This window comes from Takifugu rubripes, chromosome 10 (assembly GCF_901000725.2).
Source record: "Takifugu rubripes chromosome 10, fTakRub1.2, whole genome shotgun sequence".
NCBI classification, from domain to species: Eukaryota; Metazoa; Chordata; class Actinopteri; order Tetraodontiformes; family Tetraodontidae; genus Takifugu; species Takifugu rubripes.
The window spans coordinates 1,166,858-1,188,347 of record NC_042294.1 but is presented as its reverse complement, the minus strand read 5'-3'; the positions used below and the strand labels follow the sequence as shown (position 1 = coordinate 1,188,347).

The 21,490-nt window shown below is 44.4% G+C and overlaps 3 protein-coding genes across 7 annotated transcripts in view; 2 read left to right on the top strand and 1 right to left on the bottom strand.

Annotated features, from left to right (window-relative positions):
- Positions 1–1,383: 1,383 nt before the first annotated feature.
- On the top strand, positions 1,384–4,278 carry LOC115251258 (uncharacterized). The gene is made up of 2 exons (XM_029842843.1): positions 1,384–4,037; positions 4,105–4,278. Exons 1-2 carry the CDS (start codon positions 3,200–3,202, stop codon positions 4,254–4,256), a joined length of 990 nt encoding a protein of 329 aa, XP_029698703.1. The 5' UTR covers positions 1,384–3,199; the 3' UTR covers positions 4,257–4,278.
- Positions 4,279–11,185: 6,907 nt separating this feature from the next.
- On the bottom strand, positions 11,186–12,656 carry LOC101066855 (serine/threonine-protein kinase pim-2-like). The gene is made up of 5 exons (XM_029843026.1): positions 12,606–12,656; positions 12,322–12,537; positions 12,060–12,240; positions 11,760–11,948; positions 11,186–11,387 (listed from the first exon to the last, which is right to left on the bottom strand). Exons 1-5 carry the CDS (start codon positions 12,624–12,626, stop codon positions 11,296–11,298), a joined length of 699 nt encoding a protein of 232 aa, XP_029698886.1. The 5' UTR covers positions 12,627–12,656; the 3' UTR covers positions 11,186–11,295.
- A 7,108-nt stretch (positions 12,657–19,764) lies between these two features.
- The window catches only part of pard3aa (par-3 family cell polarity regulator alpha, a), a 240,686-nt gene continuing 238,960 nt past the window's right edge, over positions 19,765–21,490 (top strand). The window contains exon 1 of one of the 5 annotated variants that reach the window (XM_029843172.1): positions 19,765–20,350. In XM_029843172.1, the coding sequence (XP_029699032.1) occupies positions 20,231–20,350 (120 nt within the window). In that variant the 5' untranslated portion in view covers positions 19,765–20,230. The remainder of the gene's footprint in view (positions 20,351–21,490) is intronic. The other 4 variants (XM_029843175.1, XM_029843171.1, XM_029843174.1 and 1 more) reach the window with 4 other exon arrangements.

Genomic DNA, 21,490 nt, shown 5'->3' with positions numbered 1-21,490 from the left:
AAAGTTTAAACAATTCGAATGAATTGAGAATTTGTTTCAAGTAATGCAGTATTTTATTTTATTTTTTACTGCGATTTGAATTGAAACCACAGAACTGATTAACACATTCAGATTGATTCCTAGATTCCCTTCATTAAATAGGGCCAATATATAATTTTGTCCTCCATGATGAGAGCTGAAGAAAACCACCTGATTTTGTCCAGATTTTAGTTTTGAGTTAAACTCACGAGTTACTGTATGAATCCAGGAAATTTACATTTCTGAGCATTTGGCAGTAGATGGTAGAAGCTGAAAAACACACAGACAATGTTAAAACTCATATATCACAATTAAAGTAATTGAAAAGAAAAATGCACAGAAAATAAATTCATTAAAATTGTCTTAATTCACCAGTTTTAAATTTCTTTTTTGTGACAAATGAAATAAAAGGTTGTATTGAAATATATAAAGTAAAAATGAAGAGAGAGGCCATACAAATACCTAGATTATACTCACATTATCCAACTCTTTTAGCTGTTGCTCAAGCAGCGCACGCTGGTGCAAAAGAAAGGTTTGCCGGCTTTCAATTTGATCTTGTTTTTTCCCGGAGTTTAAGGTGCTACACTTCAATGACTAATGGATAAATTATGTTAATTTCATCTCATTTCAAGAAGTAGTTACATCATTATCTCCTTGATATACTGTCTGCACTTTACAAGTTCAGCTTCAGATCCCGGAGATGGTATATGTACATCTGGTGGCACACTGTGACAGTGGCAGTCATCAATACATAGAACCTCTACAGGAGAGACCAGAAGAAGCTCGAGTCCCAGATGAAACCCATGTGTCTGCGAAGGTTTCAGGCTTTGGTTGGCACTTCTCTCACAAGTGCAGGAAAGACCAAAATCAAGTGTGGCAGACCACTGTCCTCTCCAGAAGCAACTCCAACACCACCCCGTAAAAGGGCAAGCTGCCTCTTGATGTGAGAAGGGATGGCATTGATCATTTTCCAACATGGGAAACCCGACAGAGATGCAAGCACTGCACTGGCAATCACTACTCACATGTCTACTGTGAGAAGTGTAAGGTGCATCTTTGCCTGAACAAGGAAAGAAACTGTTTTTCGGCCTACCACAAAGTGAAATAAAAAGACTGTAAAAAGTGCTATGCAAAAAAACCAAAGAGAAAAATGTTGTTGTTCATGTTCTATATTGTCAAAATGTTATGGGCAAACTTTGTTTTTGTGTCTAAAGTTAACATAGTCGTGAGCTAAAAGTTGCCGAAATCGCCTAATGTATCATATTTGATACAAAAAAAATGTCATAAACAAAATGATATGGCGAAAAAAAAAAAAAAAAAGGGATTTTGTTAAAAGGTTCAATAACTAGGTTCAACCTCCCTTCATTCATGTGTTTTCTGTTCAGCGCATAATACAGTGGCACTTCCCAGAGTCGAGTGGTGTATGGGGCATAGGAACTGCAGAATAAGCTGGCAGTAGTCTCCGTTTGAGTTCTTCCATAACCTAGAAACCTAGATTGCCACAATATGCTCATAACAACCTGACTTCCGTGCTGGAGCTCCCTGTGCGCCCCGGAAGACTAGACGAGTGCTTCCCTGCAGTCCAGTAGGACTGCCAAATTGATCTTTGAATAAAGACTTGGTTTTGGGGCTTTTGCCACTTCATTTTGCCTGCTTTCAAGTCCTGGAAAACACCCAAAACCTAACAAAACTCTCCGACCAGTATGGACCTGGCAGACGCTGGAGGCTCAGAGGAGGGTGCTGGGGCAGTGCAACCAGCACTTCTCGGACATTTGGACCTCACTCCAGACCTTCACCGCCAGTGTGATGGCCCTGCTCACTACGGGAGGGATGGAGCAGACTCCGCTTTCCCAACCCACGGAGGCATTGGGAGCCGTCCCTCCACCCTAACCCTAACCCTAACCCGCACCATGGGAGCCTCACGTACCCATCCCGGAGCGGTATTCGGGTAAGGCGGGCAGTTGCGCCAGTTTTTTTCTGCAGTGCTCATTGGTTTTCGACCTCCAGGCCCTCACCTACCCCAGCGACAGGTCGTGAATTCTCCTCTCCGGGAGAGCGGCGCAATGGGCCATGGCTGTTCTGGAGAACCGGACACCCAGTTCCTCCTTTTTCCTGCCTTCGTGGCCAGGAGTGGCTGGAAGGACGTGGCCCTCCTGAGGGTGTTCACCCGAGGGCTCACAGAGGAACTCAAAAATGAGTTAGCTGCTCGGGAGGAGTCTGAGGACCTGGAGACGCTAATCAGCCTGGCAATCTGGCTGGAAAGGGGGTTAGCACATGCCCAGTGAGGAGTTCGGGGAGTTCGTCCAGGTGTACTGGAGCTCCAATTGAATTGTCAACTCCGGTCTCTGCTCCCACTCATGAGGATGTCGCCGACAAACGAATGCATCTGGGGCCAGGAATCTGTCTCTGTGTCATTCCTGGTGGACTCTGGCGCGGACGACAGCTTCATAAGCCTGGACTTGGCCATGCAAGGCCACATCCCCATCGAGACTCTGCCCGAGCCGAGACCCATCCTTGGTCTTAACGGGGAAGTCCTGGCAAAAGAGACGCACCGGGCCCGATCCCTCACTCTCATCTTCTCCGGGAACCATCAGCAGCAAATCCGCCTGTTCCTCATCCCAGCATCCTCTTTCCCGGGGGTTCTCAGGGTTGCTTGGTTGGTGTGCCACAACCCCCAGATTGATTGGTCGACCGGAAAACTGGTGAGTTGGAGCATACCCTGTCAGGCCAACTGCCTTCACTCTGCTCTCACCCCCACACCTGGTGGCTCAGACCGTGCCAGGAGAGTCATTATGGGCGTGGGGCATTTCCCCAGTGTGGTGCAGCCGGGTACAGGGTCCAGGTGCCCAGAATTGGTGATGGACTCGGGAAGAGAGCTGCAGATTTGGGGTCCCGGTCCGACCCGGATGACCTGAAGCTAGACCCAATCTTACTCCCTTCCTGCATCCTTGGGGCCGCATCCTGGCAGGTGGAGGAGAGAGTCAGAGAGGCCCAGCAATCAGTCCTGGATCCTGGTGGGGGTCCGCTGAATTGGCTGTTTGTCCCAGATTCAGCACGTTCTGATGTTCTGCAGTGGGCCTGCCACCCAGGATTCAACCTGCAAATTAAGGTTCCTTTGGCAGCAGTTTTGGTGGCCCTCCATTACCCGAGACACCAGGGACTGCATAGCAACCTGCCCCGTATGTGCCAAGGGAAAGTCCTTCCACCAGCCCCCGTTGTTCGAGGTCCCGGAGGACATGGTGGCAGTGCCCTCAGTACAGGCCAACATGCACCGGTGCAGGAGGGTGGGGAGGCAGGTCTACGCTGCACTCCTGCGGGCCTCCCAGCACTCTCAATGGCAGGCCAATCAGCGCTGGACTCCAGCCCCGTTCTATCAGCCGGGTCAGAAGGTCTGGCTGTTCATAAAGGACCTCCCACTCCAGGTGGAGTCTCAAAACCTGGCTTCATTGGTCCTTTTGAGGTGGAGTGGATGGTGAACCCCACAGCCGTCCGCCTGAAGCTTCCCCCGGCATTCAAGAAGCACCCCACATTCCACGTCTCCAAGGTTAAGCCGGTTGGTGAGTTTGATCTGGTCCTTCCGTCCGAGCCCCCGCCTCCCCCCCGTGTTGTGGATGGGGGGCCCGCCTACACAGTCCGGAGCATCCTGGACATTCGCCGACAAGGACGAAGGTTCCAGTTCCTGGTCGACTGTGAAGGGTACAGTCCAGAGGCGCGATCCTGGGTCCTCCATAGTTTCATCCTGGACAACAGCCTCCTCCGCGACTTCTACCGCGCCCACCTGGACAGGCCTGGAAGGGCGCCCGTTGAGGGGGAGGTAATGTTGGGGTCCAGGGTTCCAGGTCGTGTGTTCTTGTGGTCTGGTGTGTTTCTTCCTGCAGGGGGTGTGGAGGAGCCGATATTAGCTACTGCTGGCGCTGCAGGCAGTCGCACCTGTCGGCAATCTATATCAAGCCACCTATTTAAGCATGGAGCCCCATGTCTACCAGCGTTGGAGAGTTATGGTGTTTCCCATAGTAGAGGTGACTCCTGTTTCCTCATCATTGGTTGTTTGCAACTCGTTGATACACTTCTCCCTGCTGGTTTGAGGTCTCCACGCCACTGGAGAACGGACTGGACTGGAGAACGCGCAGGACCTGAATCCCGTGTTGGCTCCACGCTGGAGCTCTCCGTGCACCCCGGAAGACTGGACAAGTGCTTCGCTGTGGTCCAGGAGGACTGCCAAATTGATCTTTGAATAAAGACTTGGTTTTTGGACTTTTACCACTGCGTTTTGTTCTGCTTTCAGGTCCTGGAAAAATCCAAAACCTAATAAATTCATGGCAAAAAAACGCAAACATGTGATAGAATTGCAGTCTGAACAATGGTCACAAGATTTTGCATTTATGTTTGACATTACAGAGCACTTCAATAATTTGAATAAAATGTTGCAAGGACACAAAAGAATTGTCACATAGTATTATGATCACATTCGTGCATTCCAATTAAAGCTCACATTGTGGGAGACAGCTGGCAAATGGTGACATTTTCCCTGTTTGAAACATGCATGTGAGGCCAACGGTACTACTGACACAAGTCCATACAAAAACAAGCTTGCAGGTTTGTTGAGAGAGTTTAAGAGACGGTTTCAGTTCTTTAGCGAACTCGAGACAGAATTGGCAGTTTTTCGCAACCCTTTCATAGTCAGAAGTTCTGATGTGCCTGCAGACATGCAGCTTGAAATAATAGACTTGCAGTGTGATGTGACTTTGAAAGATAGATTTGCTTCTGTATACCTGGACACATTTTATCTGTGTATTCTGCCAGGGTACCCTAAATTAACAGCACTAGCAGCAAAAATGCTGTGCATGTTTGGGATGACCTAACTCTGTGAGCAGGCGTTCTCTGTAATGAACCTGAACAAGACAAAGCTGCGCTCAAGGACAAGCACTTAAATGACATTCTGAAGTTGGCAACGACTCAGGATATGGTGCCTGATATTGATGCACTTGTGCAGACTAAAAGATGCCAAGTGTCTGGAGCAAAAACAAATCATGTCTAAATTCTGTGAAATGCCCAGTCTTGAGACATTGTTTTCATTATCAAAAGTATGAAGTAGTAGTTAATACTGATTGCCACTTCTTTAACAGTTGGTAATCAGATTTACTACACAAGAGCTTGGAAGAATAATTGTACACATCATATGTGTATGTTTTTTGTTATTATTTTTCAGTTTAATTTCACATTATGTTCATAAATTCACAGAAGAGTTTAATTTATTAAGGTGTTGATGTTATTCTGCAAGTTGCCATGAGTGTGGCCATGATTTCCTGGTTAAACTGGTGGTATGACTTGGATTCGATTTCTGTCATTGATGTAACCTGGAACATTTCTTACACACACACACGCATATATATATATATATATATATATATATATATATATATATATATATATATATATATATATATATATATATATATAAAGCATGAGCTTGGATTATTTTGACAATATAGCTTTGGACAATAAAAAAAAGTATATATATATATAGCCAAGCAGCCGGCTAGCCAGGGTGGCTGGGTGACGGTTCACAGGAAGCATAGCCCAAACCAAAGGCCCCCAGTGCACCACCAACCACGTCATAGCAACGTCCTCTCCCCTCCCCTCCTCACCTCGCCTCGCCTCGCCTCTCTGAACCTCTCCTCCTCTCCTCACTGAACCTCTCCTCTTTGAACCTCACCTCTCCTCTCTGAACCTCTCCGAACCTTTCCTCACCAACCCGAACTTAACCTTTCCGAACCTCTCTTCTCCTCTCTGAACTGAACCAAACAGAACCGAACCTCTCCGACCCAACCCGAACCGGCTGCTCGGCTGCTACCAGGGGACAGCTAGCTGTAGCTATGCTTGGCAGCTCCGCAGCAGCTACCTTCTGCTGGCTACCTGACGCAACTCCAGACAACTCCAAGCTGCGGAACCATGTCTCAAGCACGCTAAGTCTCGCCTCCAGAGCCATTAGTAAACTGCACTTTATGCACCTATTACCTTCACTAAAGGACGCAAAAGAGTGACTACACATTTCACACCCTGAAATAATCCAGATCATGGGGTGAATGTGGGATGTTATATACATGGCAGGAAACAAAAAAAAAGTTTGCACTTCAGGTAAACACTTCAAAATAGCTAATGGCTGTGCAATCTTTATGTGCTCAAACTAAACTGGTGCAAATATCTCATCTTTAGCCATCAAATGATCAGGCTCCCTCAGGTGCGAGATCATTTCCTTGTGTTTCAGGTCCACCGCTCCCAATTACTTTCCAGACAACCTTGGATGTTCTGCTGAAAGAGCCTTTGGTTTATCTGGAGGGCATCTGCGGCCGCCTGGTTCAATGGATCATTGGGGTTTGCTCTCTGAGGGGATGACGATGGTTGTGAGGGTGAATATATCTGCTGCTTTATAGGCTGCATCAGGCAGGCATCAGTCATCCTAATATGGACTAGATGAAGTTATGAGAGAAACACGATGCAACAATTCACCATAAACAGCTGCAGAAGGTCGTATATGATGGACTTTATGGTCAACACTGGTTTCTGGTTTATGGTCAACACTGGTTTCTGGTAACCACAATTTTTCACCTTCAACTTGGTTCTCCGCTATTAAACTACAGCATCATTCCAACAGCATGTCCACACATGCATTCACACACACACACAGAGGCCACTGACTGATACTGGGCATATTATACTGGGCAGTTATACTGGGACAGAGGGGGTTAAGTATATTTACAATATACAACAAGGTGGTTATTTTTTCGCAACATCGGTCAGTTAGCAAGTCACACCTAAATTAAAACGAATTGAATTCTGAAGCAAAGGTGGAAACCTCCAAAGGAGTGCAACGGTTTTTAAAGTACCCCAACCTTGAGGTTGAGCAATAACAAGGTTGACGGCAGTTAACACTGAGGTTATAACAGTGGATAATTTAATAGGTTGGTTTGTGACCAAAGCCCCTTGTCTTCAATCCTGGGAAGGTCAATGGCCAAACTCCCAGAGGTTGTTTGATTGAGAATTCTCTTTGATCTTATCGGTGGGCGAGATGGGGTTTGTTCTGAGTTATTCAGTTGGTATTTGTAATTGCAGTTGATGACTTTGGACTTTAGGGCTTTCTTAGAACTGCCCCCAATGTCTGGTTTGAGGACATTTGAACCCCCAAAGTCCATCAGTTGGTGTTCATCACTAATCTTAGGTAGTTGGACATGCCTTTTCCCAAGAATTATCACAACTTGAATGAAGAAAGACAGAGGGAATAGATATCGAGAAACAGCAAAAGCTTATTTCACAAAGATATGATTACAATGAATTGTGCTTTAAGTGATTTATGTGCTGAAACGGCTGTGATGAAACTACATGAAGGGTGTCACTTTCGAAAAAGTGTTAAAATGCTAAGAAAAGAAGCATTTGAGTCTGACAACTGTAAAACAATGACCAAAAATGTAGCTGTGAAACAATGTACTTCATGGTTGCAAAAGGCATTATCGGAAGAAGAGTGAAGAGTGCGGCTACCACCTGAAACATATGTGGGAATGCTATATAAATGTATTATATTTGAGTGAGATGCTGATTTTTTTGCAGTTTTTTTTATACAACAACAATAATAATTCAAGAACTGCGGCTCCAGTTGATCAATCCTGGATTCTTGCCCCCCTGTTGACTTAAACAGGAACTACAGTTTTTCAGGAACATTTTCAGCTCTACCAGATGATCATTATTAAGCTAAGATCTCCTCTCTTGGGCAAAACCACTTTTGCAGGCCTGCCCCGCCCGTGTTACTCATGTCCTGCCACTGGAGTGGAGAGCCTCTGGGTCTTTATAACTAACTAGCTCGAGATAGGTAGGTACCATCCTCAAAATATGTATTTTAAAATGCAGGAATGCAGCTTCATTATCATTAGCTCACAACTGGCTGAGCACCACAGCAGTGGTGGTGCTTGAATTTAAAAGAAAACCAGTATAATAGCATAGTCCCAGGGGAGGGGGGGGGGGGGGGGGGGGGGGGGGGGGGTCAAAGCTTATTTACAATGCAAGATTTTGCAAATCACCAAAATAGTGCTGGTGCATGCTTGGCCTTTTTACCTAGAAAACCCACAAGAGGGCCAATTGGTCCCAAGTCCCCCCTGTGGACACTCATTTTGTTATGGAAATGTGGCTGTTAGTGGCACACGGCCAGAGCCACTTGAACCTGTGTGGGGGAGGGGACACACCTTACAGCTCAGGAGGTTCTTTTGAGAGCAAGCTTTAGTTGTGAGATGGATAAATACCTCAGTGAACATAGCCATAAACTGGACTGTGAGCTGTATGCAGTGGAAAGGATCAACAGGAAGGAAGGGATCAACACACTGACATTTATTGTTAAAAAAAACAAAACAAAACATATTTACAAAGAATGAAAAAGCAACTTTTTTCCGAGTTTTGGTGTGGAGGGTTGTTGCAGAAGTACAGTAATTGTTATTTTTGTGTGCTAAAAATAAGAAACCCAAGCATATTTACAAAGAATGAAAAACCATGCATTATGAGTGAAATACATTTGAGCAGTCACTCACAATCCTGGCACTGCCATTGCTCCTTTCGGCATTTCCCACATGTATATCGGTAGCAGTCAACACAGCGCACAGTTGCATGATTGTCCTTACATTTAATTTTAGCCTGACACTTGGCCCTTTTTTCCTAGTTGTGGTGTGGAGGGTTGTTGCCGAAATAATTGTTCCTTTTGGGCCTTTGTCATATCCACGTGGGTTTGAGCCAACTCTCTTGCAAGCTCCAACAGGAAATCCACCTGTTTCTCCTGCCTCCCGGTGCATAATTGATAGAGCACGTGTGCATTCAGTGCTGCCATATCTATCATGTTATAGAACACTGCTACTGGCCAGCGCCATGTTCCTGCGCGGACAGTGTACTCTCGCACCATCTGGTCCATGACGGCGACGCCACACTTTGTTGTGTTGTAGAGTGTGATGGTGTTTGGCTTCTTTTTGGCAGTATCCTGTGTCTGAATCATGCTGTGCATGCTGCTGAGAACATATACAGTCTTCTTCCGCTTGGGCGCATACACCGTCAGTGTGGCACCAGTGGTTGAAAATACTTGGGTGGTAAATTCATTGCGGTGCATCTGTCTAGTTGACAGTGGAATTTCTTGGGGAATTTTGTTGACTGTGCCGAGGATGGTTGTATTCCGGCTAAGTAGTTGTTTTGCAAGTGACAGTGATGTAAAGAAATTGTCCGTGGTAACATTTCTGCCCTTGTCCAGGAATGGTTCCATCAGCCTCATGACTACACTCTCAGACACTCTCTCCCCACGAGGCCGAGTGGGGTCCTTGCCAAGATATGGGAGGATATTGCAGACGTATTTGGTTTTCAAGTCACACGCCACCCAAAACTTGATCCCAAACTTGCCTGGTTTACTGTACTGTAGGGAACAGCAGCGAGTCTTGGACGGGAAAAGTTGTTCGTCGATGGTGATGTGTCGACCAGGGATGTAGGATGTGATGCAGTTGGTGACAAACAATCCCCATATGTTCGAAATTGCAGCAAACTTATCGGTCTGTGCTCGCTGCGGGTGTCTCTGTCATCAAAGCGCAGGTGATGCATAATGTTTTGGAAACACCCTCGGGACATGGTTTCGATGATCTGTGGGCTTCCCAGGTTTTTCGACCAGCAGTCACGCAGTGATGGCACCCTGATGATTCCCCGCATGATGGTGATGGAAATAAATGCCATTAGTTCAGAGAGGCCCATGAACCAATCCACATCTGTTTTCTTTTGCATGTTGAACTGTACAGTCTTGAATGATACCAAGCATGTCCAGAGTGATGAAACACAGGAAGCTCTGAAGACGACTTGTGATTGACCTCCTGGCCTCAGCTGTTGGCTCTCCATCTGCGTTGTATGGCGATGGCGGGGTGAAATGTGGACCCGTTCCCACCTGTTCTTCATGCCATACTGTGCCGTCTTTCGCAGTCTCTGTCACATCAGTCCCCAGCCGAGCTCTCTTTTTTGGTTGGAGAGCAGTCTCCTCATCCGTAGTGTGAAAAAAAATGTAATTATGAGCAATGGGAAAGTCAAATTATATCACAAATGCAAGCATAGAAGCTAATAATAATAATCCCAGAACATCTCAAATAGGTTGGCTAAGGTGCAGACACCTCAGGAGAAGTAGAATCAAACAAAACTGACGGCAGTCCGCACTCAGAAACAAAATGGAGGCTCTATTCACATGATGCTATATTTTACAACTTCCTCACTGAAATGAAATGTAAAAAAGGAAATAATATGAAATGAAATCTTACCTGAAGACGACTGAGACAGCTCGGAGTCTGAATCCACCTTAAGGTTGATGTCTTCTCCATCCGAGTCGCAAGGGTTTGCTCCATCCAGGATCATTTCCAATGCCTGTTGAGTGTTGATTCTCTGCATCTTCGTTCCTTGGAGAGGAGCTTCTTTCACCACAAAATTCTTGAGGGAACTGAAGCGATAGTCCATGTGCACTGAGGTATTTATCCATCAAACAATTGTCTGGTTGCAGTCACATGAGTTGTTATGGTCACATGGGACATTTACATGTTCACATTTTAGAATAGAATGTGTTTTTATTCTTCATTCTCACATTCACACAGAAGTAAGGTGTGACCCCCCTCACCCCACACACTGCAGCCTCATTACCAAAACAAAATGAGTGATTAGTGTATTCGGGAAAAGCGGTCGGGCCAAATGGCCCCTATTTGGGTCTTCTAGGTAGACACAAAAATGCTGGGACTTCTAGTGTTAAAACTGCTCAGCTCTTCACAGTACTATCTTAATTTTTGTGTTTATATGCACTACAGAAATTGTTGTGTATTCTGATCCTGCATTCAATTATAATATCTTCAAGATCTGAATTGAAACATTCAAAAATTCAACTGTAGTTATACAGCGTCTGCTACAACCATATTTGTCTCTAGAAACAGGCTCCTCTACTTGGTGAAACCAGTCTGCAAAGTCACAGGTTCTCTTTCTTTCAATTGCTCATATGAACACATAATTTAAAAAATAAAAAAATCATTTTCCATCATGTCTTTTACTTTTAACCTTCTGAATATGAGGATTAATGGTTGGTCGTCCTGTTCTGCAGCAAGTCTCCATGTGGGTCTGTGTCATTTAGTGTCACAGGACACTAAACATGTTTATTTACATATGTACATCTATACATTTTCCATGTCAGGTCTGCAAAAGTGGTGTCCGCTCAAGTTTGTCTGACGATTTAGTGGGGGATTAGTCAAACCAGGGGTGCATCGTCAGTTCTTTGAGGGTTGCACGCTTCTCGGCGTTGATATTCAGACACATTTTGAGAAAATTCAGGCAGTCTGAGACAAGAGGAGACAGAAGACAACACATAGATTAGAGGTCAAGGTTAGAGGTCCATTAAACACTTTCACCTGGGGTTCCATTTACCTTGGTGAAAGCGGTTTCTCCCTGGTAGGATGCAAAATGGATTCAAGCCTTCATGGATTGGACTTGCTTATCAGAGGCGGTCAAATCCATTCTTCAAGGGTTGAATTCAAGCCGGGATTTACATCCTACCAGGCAGGAAATTATTTCACCAAGGTAAATGGAACCCCAGGTGAAAGTGTTTACCTGTAGGACAGAAAGTCTGGCTTGGATACGGCCCTCGATGCCCACCCCTGCATTAGAGGGTCATCAGCATAGTATCAACATAGCAGCATTGTTGTGATTACCTTTGGTCACATTCAGGTCCTTCAGATCACTGAGGAATAGGGCTTCATCAAGTAGGAACATCTGAGTGTTGAATCTTTTATCTCTGACCAACAGGTTGTACAGGACGCTGCCCAGCTGCCAGACAGTTGTGGGGCCCCCCTCATATATCATCTGTTTGTTTAACTTTGGAGGCTGGTAGGAAACGATTCCTGAAAGAAAGAAGTGTTTTAAAGTAAAAGACAGCCATCAAAAAACTGAAGAAAACAGGAGAACAGGTAAGTCACTCCACAGGTCGACAGAAAAGCAGAGGTCAGATGTACCAGAGAGACTACACGGCTTCTCAAATGTGAGGTAACCGGAGCCGAAGTCTATAACCCTGATTCGCAGGTTATCCAACTCCTCGCCTGCTTCAATCAGGATATTTTCACACTTTATATCTCGGTGAAAGACCCCGACGGAGTGCATGTGGATGACTGCGTCCACCAGTTGTCTCATGATGTCCTGATGGGGATAAAAGCAAAAGTGTTATGGTAATGTGGTAGCAGCATAAATGTGAAAGAGACATTACAAACAGCCTCATACCTTCAGCAACGCATCATGCAGGGGACAATGAGCCATGTGTTTCAACAGGGTCGTGCAGCCAGGTGGTCTCTCCATGACCAGGACAATCTGCTCACCCAGATCACACCATTCCAGTAATGTAATGACAGCAGATTTGCCCTTTGACTCTGGTCCTCTTGCTGCTATCAACATGAGGAGCACCTCTTTTGGTACCATGTACAGCTCCCCATTTATGTTCTAAAAAGGAATGAAGACCAAAACATGTTCATGTGCTTTTGTAGGTGTTCCTCACATGTAAATCTTACGTGTTTCATAATGAGGGTCATGTGACCTAATGTACCACTGGATCATTTTTCACCAGCTGCTTTGGAATATATTTTATGGCCACCTAAAGTACAAGATGATCAATATTAGAGCAGACATGAGCGGCTATGGATGTGGGCTGTGATTGTACTTACTGGTAAGAAATCAGCTGCTCTGTGACCAGCAAAAACCTTTCCAAATCCTCCTTGTCCAATTATTGAACACTGAATGTACTCAGACTTAAAGTTTTCTGCAAACACAATGTTTCAATGTTTAGTACCTCCAAGGAGGTTGTGATATAGCTGATCTGTCTGTGTGGCTGTTAGCTAAATAATCTAAAAAGTTATGAATGGATCTTTAATGAAATTTTAATAACAGTTTTTAAATGGGCCGAAGAACAGCATATTTTGGTGATGTTCTAGATTCTGGAGGGACTTTGAGCCTTGATCTTTCAAAGCAACCTACTATGTTCCATAACCTTGTATTACTTCTGCCTATAGATAGTATACTTTGGGCGTAAATCACAATATGTGGGGGAAATAATCCTGCTTGTTTATGACATCCAGTTGTCTTAAAATTTCAAAACTAATCACTATTAGTTGTGTTCCTACTATGGTTGTAGCTGGTCAATACCCCACAGGTATTGACCATCTGGATGCTGATTGACATGTTTCTGGTTTGTGTTGGTGTACACAGCGGGGATGCTATGAATGAGAGATGTCTCAAAGGATCTGAGAAAGTTTGGTTATTTTTGATGACGCATCGAGTAAACCCTCAGGCAATCCAAGTTTTTCGGGGCCGAAGTACCTACCATGGGGCATGGACTCAGTTATATCCTCTAAAGGTACCCGTAAACTTCCCTTTAGAGGAGGTTACAGTAGCGGAGACACACACTGATGGTCACCATGGAAATGTCCCATGGAAAAGTTTTTATCTGATCCTTAATCACTGATCATACACATATTTTACTCTTACTACATGTTGATGCCATGTGTGTTTTTGTGCTCACACACTCATCCAATTTCTTTCCCCTCTCAGCTCACCCCTATTGGTTGCCATGAAGACAGATGAAATTCTCTTAGCTGTTCCTTCAGCTGGCTGCTGGTCACCATGGGCCTCCTGACTATCAGACACTGATGAGTTCAGACATCAAATTTTTTGTTACTCTTGTGCCTCCTTCAGTCAGGCATCAACATTGTTTCTTTTTCATATTTTTTTTTAATGTTTTATTTAGCTGATTAGCAGAAGCAAGAGGAGAGTTGAGAAAAAGAAGTTTTGATCTCAAAAGGGTTTTTGTGCATAGAAATCACAGAACACCGAAGTACTGTCTGGAAACTATATATTCTGAGAGCTTCAGGTTCTGTTGCATTATCAAGTCATCCAGCACGTGTTCAAATTGTTAAACTCACTTGAAGCCATTTTTGTGGCCAGTAGAAAAAAGATTTAGAGTAAAAGACATTTGGTTTAGTAGTTACTGTAAATATTGAGTGGCAGTTATATTCAAGACATAACATTATCTTTTTGATATGGGCTTTTATTTGTGGTTTACCTTTAATTTTCACCTGGGTACGTTCCATGTCTTTGATCTCGATATTTTCCAACCATTCATCTTCTACTCCTTTTATCTTAATAATACCATAATCATTGTGATATTGAATAAAATAAAAAGATAAAAGGGTAATCAATCAGAACAAAAGCCTATAAATTTGATATTACACAACCATTACAATCCAAGTCAGAAGAAATGCAGAAAATTCCATTATCCATAACCCTTAATCTATACTGTATTTAATGTAATAAGTGTATTTAAAAAAAACTGATATTCGGAACCAAACAATGATAAAACTGAATGAAAAGCAACGTGAAAATGTCCTTAACTAGCAAAAAAGTGTAGATCTCATTTAGGCCGTATAATATCAAATCAAATCAATCTTTATTTATATAGCGTCTTATACAATCAAAATTGTTTCAAGGCGCTTTCCAGAATCCCAGGGCCTAACCCCAGACAAGCAACAGTGGCAAGGAAAAACTCCCCTTTAACAGGAAGAAACCTTGAGCAGGACCAGCCTCATGTAGGGGGACCCTCCTGTTGATGGCCGGCTGGGTAAAGAGAGAGGAGAGGAGAGGAGAGGAGAGGAGAGGAGAGGAGAGGAGAGGAGAGGAGAGGAGAAGAGAAGAGAAGAGAGGACAGGCATAGAGCACATAGCACAGAAACACACACAAAAATACACTATTTATACAGCAGGTCAGCGGGGCCGGAGGTCGTCATGCAGCTCTGAAGGCGGCGATACCTGTAAATGAATAGAGAAGGCCAGGGGGAAGAAGCAGAAAAACTACACAGGAATCAGCATAACTAGTCTGCTTGATGATGAGGAGGAAAGGATAGGAGAGGAGAGGAAACCATGACCCAGTGGGGGGGTGACAGAGGCCTGTCAGGTGATCCTGTTTCCGGACCCCCGGCAGCCTTGGCCTATAGCAGCACAGCTAAGATGTTAACCTAATGATTAGACGACCCCCTAAGTATGATAATTTGTTTATCTATGATAGTAACTGGAACAACAGAATTAGTAACAATAAGCTTTTTCAAAGAGGTAGGTTTTAAGTCTGATCTTAAAAGTAGCTATGCAGTCAGCCTCCCGTACCTGGACAGGGAGCTGGTTCCATAGCAGGGGGGCCTGGTAGCTAAATGCTCGGCCCCCGATTCTACTCCTAGAAACTCTGGGAACCACAAGTAGACCAGCATTCTGAGAGTGGAGCGGTCTATTGGGCTGATAAGGTATCATTAGCTCCTCCAGGTAGGACGGGGCTGGCCTCTGAGGACCTTGTAGGTCAAAAGAAGGGTTTTAAAAATTATTCTAAATTTAACGGGCAGCCAATGAAGAGATGCCATTACAGGAGTTACGTGATCTCTTTTGTCAATACCTGTCAGAACTCTGGCTGCAGCATTTTGGATCAGCTGGAGGCTTCTTAAAGAGTTGTTTGGACACCCTGATAATAAAGAATTACAATAGTCCAGCCTGGAAGTAACAAATGCATGGACTAACTTTTCAGCATCATGCCGCGTCAGCAGTTTCCTGATCTTTGTGATGTTCTTCAAGTGAAAAAAGGCACTTCTAGAGACTGTTTTAATGTGTGAGTTGAAGGAGAGGTTTTGGTCAAAAGTTACTCCTAGATTCCTCACAGAGAGACTAGATGTTAATGAGATACCATCTAGAGTGATCATGTGATCGAATCTATCCCTGAGAGGTTCAGGACTAAACACCATGACCTCAGTTTTTCCTGAGTTAAGGAGGAGGAAATTTGAAGACATCCAGGACTTTATGTCTTTAAGACAGGTCTGAAGCTTCACTAACTTCTCTGTCTCCTCTGGTTTCATGGATAAATAAAGCTGAGTGTCATCAGCATAACAATGAAAATTTATCCCATGCTGCCAAATAATGTTCCCTAAGGGAAGCATGTACAATGTGAAGACGATTGGTCCGAGTACAGCACCTTGAGGAACTCCGTGGCTAACCCTACTGTATGAGGAGGGAACACCATGGACATGAGCAAACTGGTATCTATCAGATAAATATGATCTAAACCAGTCTAGTGCTGTCACTTTAATCCCAATCACACGTTCCAGTCTATGTAACAGGATGCTGTGATCAACTGTATCAAAAGCAGCACTGAGGTCCAGCAGAACCAGCATAGAGACCAGTCCATGATCTGAAGCTATGAGAAGGTCATTAGTAACTTTAAGAAGTGCTGCTTCTGTGCTGTGATGAGCTCTAAAGCCTGACTGAAACATCTCAAACAGGCTGTTTCTCTGCAGGTGCTCCAGTAACTGAGTCACCACCACCTTCTCAAGAACTTTAGAGATAAAAGGAAGGTTGGATATTGGCCTATAATTTGCTGATACATCAGCATCCAGTGATGTTTTTTTAAGCAACGGCTTAATCACTGCCACCTTGTAGGACCGGGGTAAATAACCTGTCACTAAAGAACCATTGATCTTGTACAGGATAGAACTGCCTGTCAATGGTAAAACATCCTTTAGGTGTGTTGGGATGGGATCTAAAAGACACGTGATGGTCTTGGATTTTTGAATTAGCGAAGACGCCTCAGAAAAATATACAGTGCTGAAGGAGTTTAAGGGCTCGTTGGAGAACCTGTATGTTCCCACAGTCAGCACATCTGGTGATGGTCCAGTTGTAGGGATGGCCTGGTTAGCTTTTTCTCTGATGGCTAGAACTTTATCAGTGAAGAAACTCATGAAGTCTTCACCACTAAGCGAAGAAGGGATACGTGGATCTAAAACACTGTGACTCTTGGTTAATTTGGCCACAGTGCTGAAAAGAAACCTGGGGTTGTTCTTATTTTCCTCAATTAAAGAAGAAAAATAAGCTGTTCTAGCCTTGCGAAGGGCCTTTTTGTAAACTAATAGACAGTCTTTCCAGGCTACATGATAGCTGTCTATTTTACAAGAATGCCACTTCCTTTCCAGTCTTCGCACTTTCTGCTTGAGGGTCCTGATATGTGAATTATACCAGGGGGCACACCTTCTCTGATTTACTATTTTCTTTTTCAGGGGGGCAACAGAATCAAGCGTGATTCTCAGTGAGGTTGCTGCACCTTCAGCAATAGAGTCAACCTCAGCAGGGCTAAGATTATAATGATTTATCCCTGGGGAAACACACAGTGGTCCTGGGATTAGCACAGGGATCACTTCCTTAAATTTAGCTACAGCATTATCTGAAAGACATCTGCTATAGTAAGACTGTGCTCTGAGCATAGAAGAATCCTTAATCATAAATGTGAAAGTGATCAAAGAATGGTCTGACAGGAGTGGGTTCTGAGGGAACACTGACACATGTTCTACCTCAACATCATAAGTCAGAACTAGATCTAGGGTGTGGTTAAAGCTATGAGTTGGTTGGTTTATCTGCTGGAGGAAACCAACTGACTCAAGTAATGAAATGAAGCCATTTCTAAAGCTGTCATTTACAACGTCTACATGGATATTAAAGTCTCCAATGATAATGACTTTGTCTGTTCTAAGCACCAAGTCAGATAAGAAATCAGGGAACTCAGACAGGAACTCTGAATGTGGCCCAGCAGGGGGCCGATATAGAACTACAAACAGAAGTGGCTTTTCTGCCTTCCAGTTCAGATGTGTGATGCCAAGAGTCAGAAGCGTCTGGTGTTCTCTGTTCTCTGCAACACCAGACTTCTCAGCAAGGCATATCTGTCAAACACAATAAAGGACAAACTAATTTGTTCCAATTAAAAAGTGAAGCAATAAGTAATAGCACAGAAAATAGTGTAGCTATAGAAATTAATGAAAACCCATTTGGAGTCAGAGGGAATTTTCTGGGTGTAACCACATACAGTATGTGTCTGTTGAGTAAGGCAGATAATTGATGATAAAAGATCACTAATCTACCAGAAGGCATTGAAGAAATGAATGAGGATAAAAAGCTAGTGTGACAGGGTAGATGGAAGACTGATTCATTTTAAAATACAAGAGAAACTATATTGAATATAATGAAAATACCAGTTTTCTACCAGACTGTATGGCTTGACCTTTTCTGAAGCAGAAATCAGATGAACATTAGAGGGCAATAGGGCGCAAACAAACAAACAGACAAATCAATCAATCAATCAATCAATCAATCAATCAATCAATCAAATAAAGTCTGGGGAGTGGCTGAGGTGACATAAAAATTGTCAGGTTAAGGTTAAGTCTGCTGCAAGTCTGCTGGTGATGGGGGTTGGGGGGAATATGTGGCGACAGCCTTTTGCACGTGTACAATTTAGTTTCTTTAGTGCAGCGACACCAACAAATGTCGATAAAGGATGTGCAAGAATTTTGAACACTGATATGATTTTTTTAAAATGTAATCAATGATCTGTTCTAGTTATTTCTTTACAATTAGGTTCTAAAAATCCTGCTCTTACTGTATGGATACACTTCAGTTATCCAGTCATTTATGATAATTGTTTTGGGGTGGTTATTGAACCTGACACCCTGTGCTCTATGTACTGACCTCACAGCGCCACTTAGGATATATCTCACCAGCTGCCACAGAGACAAGACCACTAACAAATGTTAGTCTTGGTTCCAGCACATCCAGACCAGGGTCCTGATGAGAGAGAAACATCAAGTTTTTGTCTGCGGTTTCACTAAGGGAAGTCTGTGATGAAAGAAGGAAGAAGCTGCTTCATTCCTAAGGCCGTGTTGGAACATGTCCTCCCTCCACAGGGAAGTATCACTTCATCTTGACCTGCAGCACAACTCAGCTCACAGAAATGACACTAAAAGCTCCATTCCCTTTGACTGGGTGCATCAAATTTACAATTCAGCCTCCTTACTTTTGAAGTACTGGCACTATTGAAATTCACCATGAAATTCATCCACATTGTTGTCCGGCTTCTCCTCTCTGCATTCCTGATGTGTAGTGATCATTCTAGAAGAGCCAAAAATCCCTTTACATAAATCAATTTGAGTGAAGTGACTTAACTGACAAGGGTCACAACTTTAAACACTTATTGCTTCAACTACAAGTTTTGGGAAGTATTTGTTCCCATCTACCGCTAGAGGGAGGCCTTTATCTAGATGTACCAATAGGAATTACAGTATTAAGATACGTCTAAATATATGATTGATTACATGATTAAATCTCTAAAACACGTGGCCTGTCCAGCTACATTTTATGATACAGGTGTTAGGTGTTAAATTTAAACCGTGATTTGAACCAATGACCTTCTGACCTGGAGTCAAGTCTGAGGCCACCATCTTTTTATTTTCTTGCACTCGTCTTCTCATTGAGTCCACTGTGCTTCAGGAAAAAGCTTAACAAAAGGATTGCAGCTTTTATTAGTAAACTGGGTCATATTGCAGAAGCATCCTCGGGCGTGTAAATTGCAGTTCATATATGCAGCACAATTTATGCACAAATGCAACTAGGGCGTGTTCTGAGCCTTCAACTACTACCAATGTATTGTTTCTAGGTATATTAAATTTCCTTATGGCTATTACTGCTATTTGGCCAATGTTGGCCAACACACGATTAAAATGTCTGCATCAAATAGTACGTACTTAATTCTCTCGGAAAACCTTGATTATCATCTCGAGAATTACGCGCACGGCCCTGGGATAGGTCAGCCTGGACCCGGCTGGTGGTGAGTCGGCCGAAACAAAGTCCTAAATACATTTGGGATGTTGCAAGACGCGCCGGTGTAAGGCACAACAACCTGTAGATTTCGCAAGATTCAGTGACGTGTGTTCGGACGAGCTTGTTCTCAGCTGCCTGCTGTTTGGAAACGGCGCTTGTGCCTGCTCCGACATGTGCGCGCAGAGTCGCGCAGTCGCTGCTGTTGTGCGCTCCCGCTGCGCGAAGAGGCTTTTTGTTGGGAAGTTTCTTAAGTGAGTCAATACGGCGCAGGAGGACGCCACCCAGCCTTTCCGCGGGATCAACGCGGGGCTTCTCTCTTGTTTGCGCCCCCAAGGACGCAGGGACCTCACCTATAAACCCGTCACCGCGATCAGGGAAGAGTTTTTTTTAACCTTCCCGCTGCGGGGATGTTTTTAATCGCTTCGACGCGCTTTTCGCCTTATTGGAATTAACGTGGCAGTGGCGGAGAAATGAAAGTGACGGTGTGTTTCGGGAGGACCCGGGTGGTCGTTCCGTGTGGAGATGGGAATATAAAAGTCTGCAACCTGATCGAACAAGCGGCCATGCGGTACAAGAAAGCGATAGCAAAGGTAGGTGCACTGCTCGGTGAGCTTGGAAAGTCTCGCAGTGCGCGCCGAGCTGCATCCACAGCACAGCCCCAACATGGCGCTGTTCTGCGGCTGCAGAAAGCGGGCAGGCGACAGTCGGGGGTCTGCTTTCAGTAAAGGAGCCGGCAAAGACCCCTCCTCTCAGTCAGGGGGTGTGTAACAGCAACATTTCGCCTAGGGTGAAATCAAAAGTGGGTCCAGTTTGCATTCTCTGTAAAGAATGAGTTGTGGTAACCCGAGAATGGGTCCCAGTCAGGAGAGAAAAGTTTGCATGGCTGTGTGTGTATATGTGTTCGCGCGTTATTGTGGATGAGACGTGCGCGTTAGTCAGTTCGGCCAGAGACTTAAACCTATTCCACTGTAGTTTAACGGCTTATTACATCCATATTATAAAGGACAGGAGTACTGTGTCTCTAGCCAGGTGTGAGGTGTTGTGCGTCTTCTGGGGGGTGGGGGGTACTCTGCGCGCTTTTCATGCCGATGTCAATTAAAGTTGATCCGGAAATCACCAGTAAAAGGATGGAAGCATGTCAACCCCTGTTCCTGTGGCCTCCCCCTCTTTTGTCACTGTGCAGGTGCTGCACACAAAAACCCCTCAAGTGTCTGCTGAATTGAAGCTGTTTCCATAGTCCAGGACAGAACTTGGAGCTTTTTCTCGAGGATTTAAAATATCTGAGCAAGCCCAGATAGAGTTTTAGTTGGTTTTGTTTTAGCCAGGGAGCATTTTAAGCATGACACACCAAATATCACAGCCGTGTGGGTTACCTGAAGGAAAGCAGGAACTCATGAAGTACCTTAACACCTCCAGAAACAGGTGGACGGTCTGAATCGCCGCCGTGGTACAGTAGACATTACCACTGAAAGCAAACAGTGACGAAGTAGGTCAACATTAACAGTCACTACTGAAAGCACTTCCTCCTTAGATACACACTGGTGGCATTCCCACACACCTTCACTCCTCTGTTTACTGGCTGATTTTTCTGTGCCTCAGCAGAACGGAGGCGACTGGATCATTGATCCCTGCAGTGATACTGTAAGTGTAGATTCCTCCTCGCTGGAGAGGCCATGTCTGGCTCAAGGCTACCCTGAGACCTGAGAGCCTGGAGCGTTGGCAACAAAATT